Here is a 1,669-nt window from a genome sequence, read left to right as displayed (position 1 = left end):
ATCTACTGATGTGTTTGTGGCAGAAGTTCACCGCCTGCCACAAAATTAATGAAATAAAAATAAAAAATATAAATAAAATAAAATAAATGAAACATGTACTAACGTTGTGTTTGTGGCAGAAGTTCACAGCCTGCAGAGTCTGCCACACAATGCTTTTCAGCTGACCCTCAGGTACCCTGCAGAGACAACGACACGAAGAAAAACTGACTGTTGRAACGTTTCACCTGCCGTACCTTCCTCATTTATTATTCCAAGCATCTGGAACAAAGAAGAAGCGCTCGGCGCATCTTCATGGCACCCGAGTAACCTTAGGCGACTCGGCCAGCAGCCACCTTTGTTCGAAGAGCAGCTAGGGTTTCTGCTGCACGGCATTGTGGGRAAAAAAAGGAAAACGCTCAGACAGCACGGATTCTGTAGTGGGTTTTTTTTCTGCTGGTGCCTCAGCTTTAAACTAAAAGTTTTAGTTCATGTTAAAGTGCCTATGAAATTAAATACAAAAATCAAAGAAAATATATTTATATTTAGAATGAGTTATAATTTTACTGATTATGTCCCATAATTGGCATATGTTCTTTTGGGTTTGGCTCAGCTGAAGTGAAACAGGAAGTGACATCAAAGGGGAACTCTTTGAGAAAGAAAACTTCCTGGTTTTTGTTTATTGAAACAATATTATCTGAACTATGACTCTTCTTCATCTCTCTATGATAGTGATTAAAATAATCTAATGAAACATCAGATTCTTCTCTACAGTCTGTATTATTAGCCATTTTAGCAACGCTATGTTCACATTCAGACATTCCCCTTTGACATCACTGCCTGTTACTTCCCATGCAAATATCCTAACAATTGTTCATCTCAGCGACATGAGATGTTTTTTACAATATGTTATCAATGTTACCTTTCCAAAAATACATTCATATTTATTACAAAATTTTGAAGTCACAGGCACTTTAAAGCTCCAGTCCCAACCTCACACAGCTGTGACGATCCCCCTCAGCAGCACGTCCACAGGTCATGTGACTACAGAGGGTTTGAGMTGATAAAACTCACCCTCGGGGGTGCTTGTCCAGCTCGTTCAGAACCGTCTGTTCGCAGAACTCGAACACCAGGTGGAGCCGCCTTTTCCTCCTGAAGACCTCCAGCAGGTTGACCAAATTCACGTGTTTCAGCTGCTGTGAGACAAACAAATAACAAAAAGTTTCAAGGATTCTGTTTCAGTATGTCTGACAGGTTGTCTCGCGGCGCACCTCAGGGCTCTGTAATTGGGCCTATGTTATTTGTGCTGCCAGACAGGTAAATCTTCAGTTTAAAGGGATCCACGATTAGTTGTAACATTAGACTTTATTTGATAAAAATTTATTTTAACTGTAAAATAAAGACTGTAAAAATACTGTAGGCTGTTTAGTTTTGTAATTTTTTTTAAATATATTTTAACACAGACTGAGACATTTTATTTCCACACAAAGCATTCTGGGTAAATGAAGACGTGGATAAGTCCTCGGTGCGAGGCTGCTAGCGAGCTATATCCACCCTGAAGGTTAATCTTGGACAATATCTGATGATCGACTCTGTTAAATGAAACCAGAGCTTTAGCGCCGACACTATATTGCCTTATATGTATTAGCTCGGTGCTAGCGTGACAAACAAGCTAAACTGAGGTCCTCCATCC

At 39.8% G+C, this 1,669-nt stretch overlaps 1 protein-coding gene across 1 annotated transcript in view; it reads right to left on the bottom strand.

Annotated features, from left to right (window-relative positions):
- LOC106529659 (cyclin-dependent kinase-like 1) overlaps positions 1-1,669 on the bottom strand; it is a gene marked incomplete in the record, with an annotated part of 12,609 nt that overhangs the window by 4,394 nt on the left and 6,546 nt on the right. The window contains 2 exon segments of the mRNA XM_014025141.1: positions 104-176; positions 1,051-1,172. Coding sequence (XP_013880595.1) covers positions 104-176; positions 1,051-1,172 — 195 coding nt within the window.

This window comes from Austrofundulus limnaeus, unplaced genomic scaffold (assembly GCF_001266775.1).
Source record: "Austrofundulus limnaeus strain Quisiro unplaced genomic scaffold, Austrofundulus_limnaeus-1.0 Scaffold458, whole genome shotgun sequence".
NCBI classification, from domain to species: Eukaryota; Metazoa; Chordata; class Actinopteri; order Cyprinodontiformes; family Rivulidae; genus Austrofundulus; species Austrofundulus limnaeus.
Note: the sequence above shows the minus strand (reverse complement) of the source record. Positions and strands in the feature narration are given on the sequence as shown.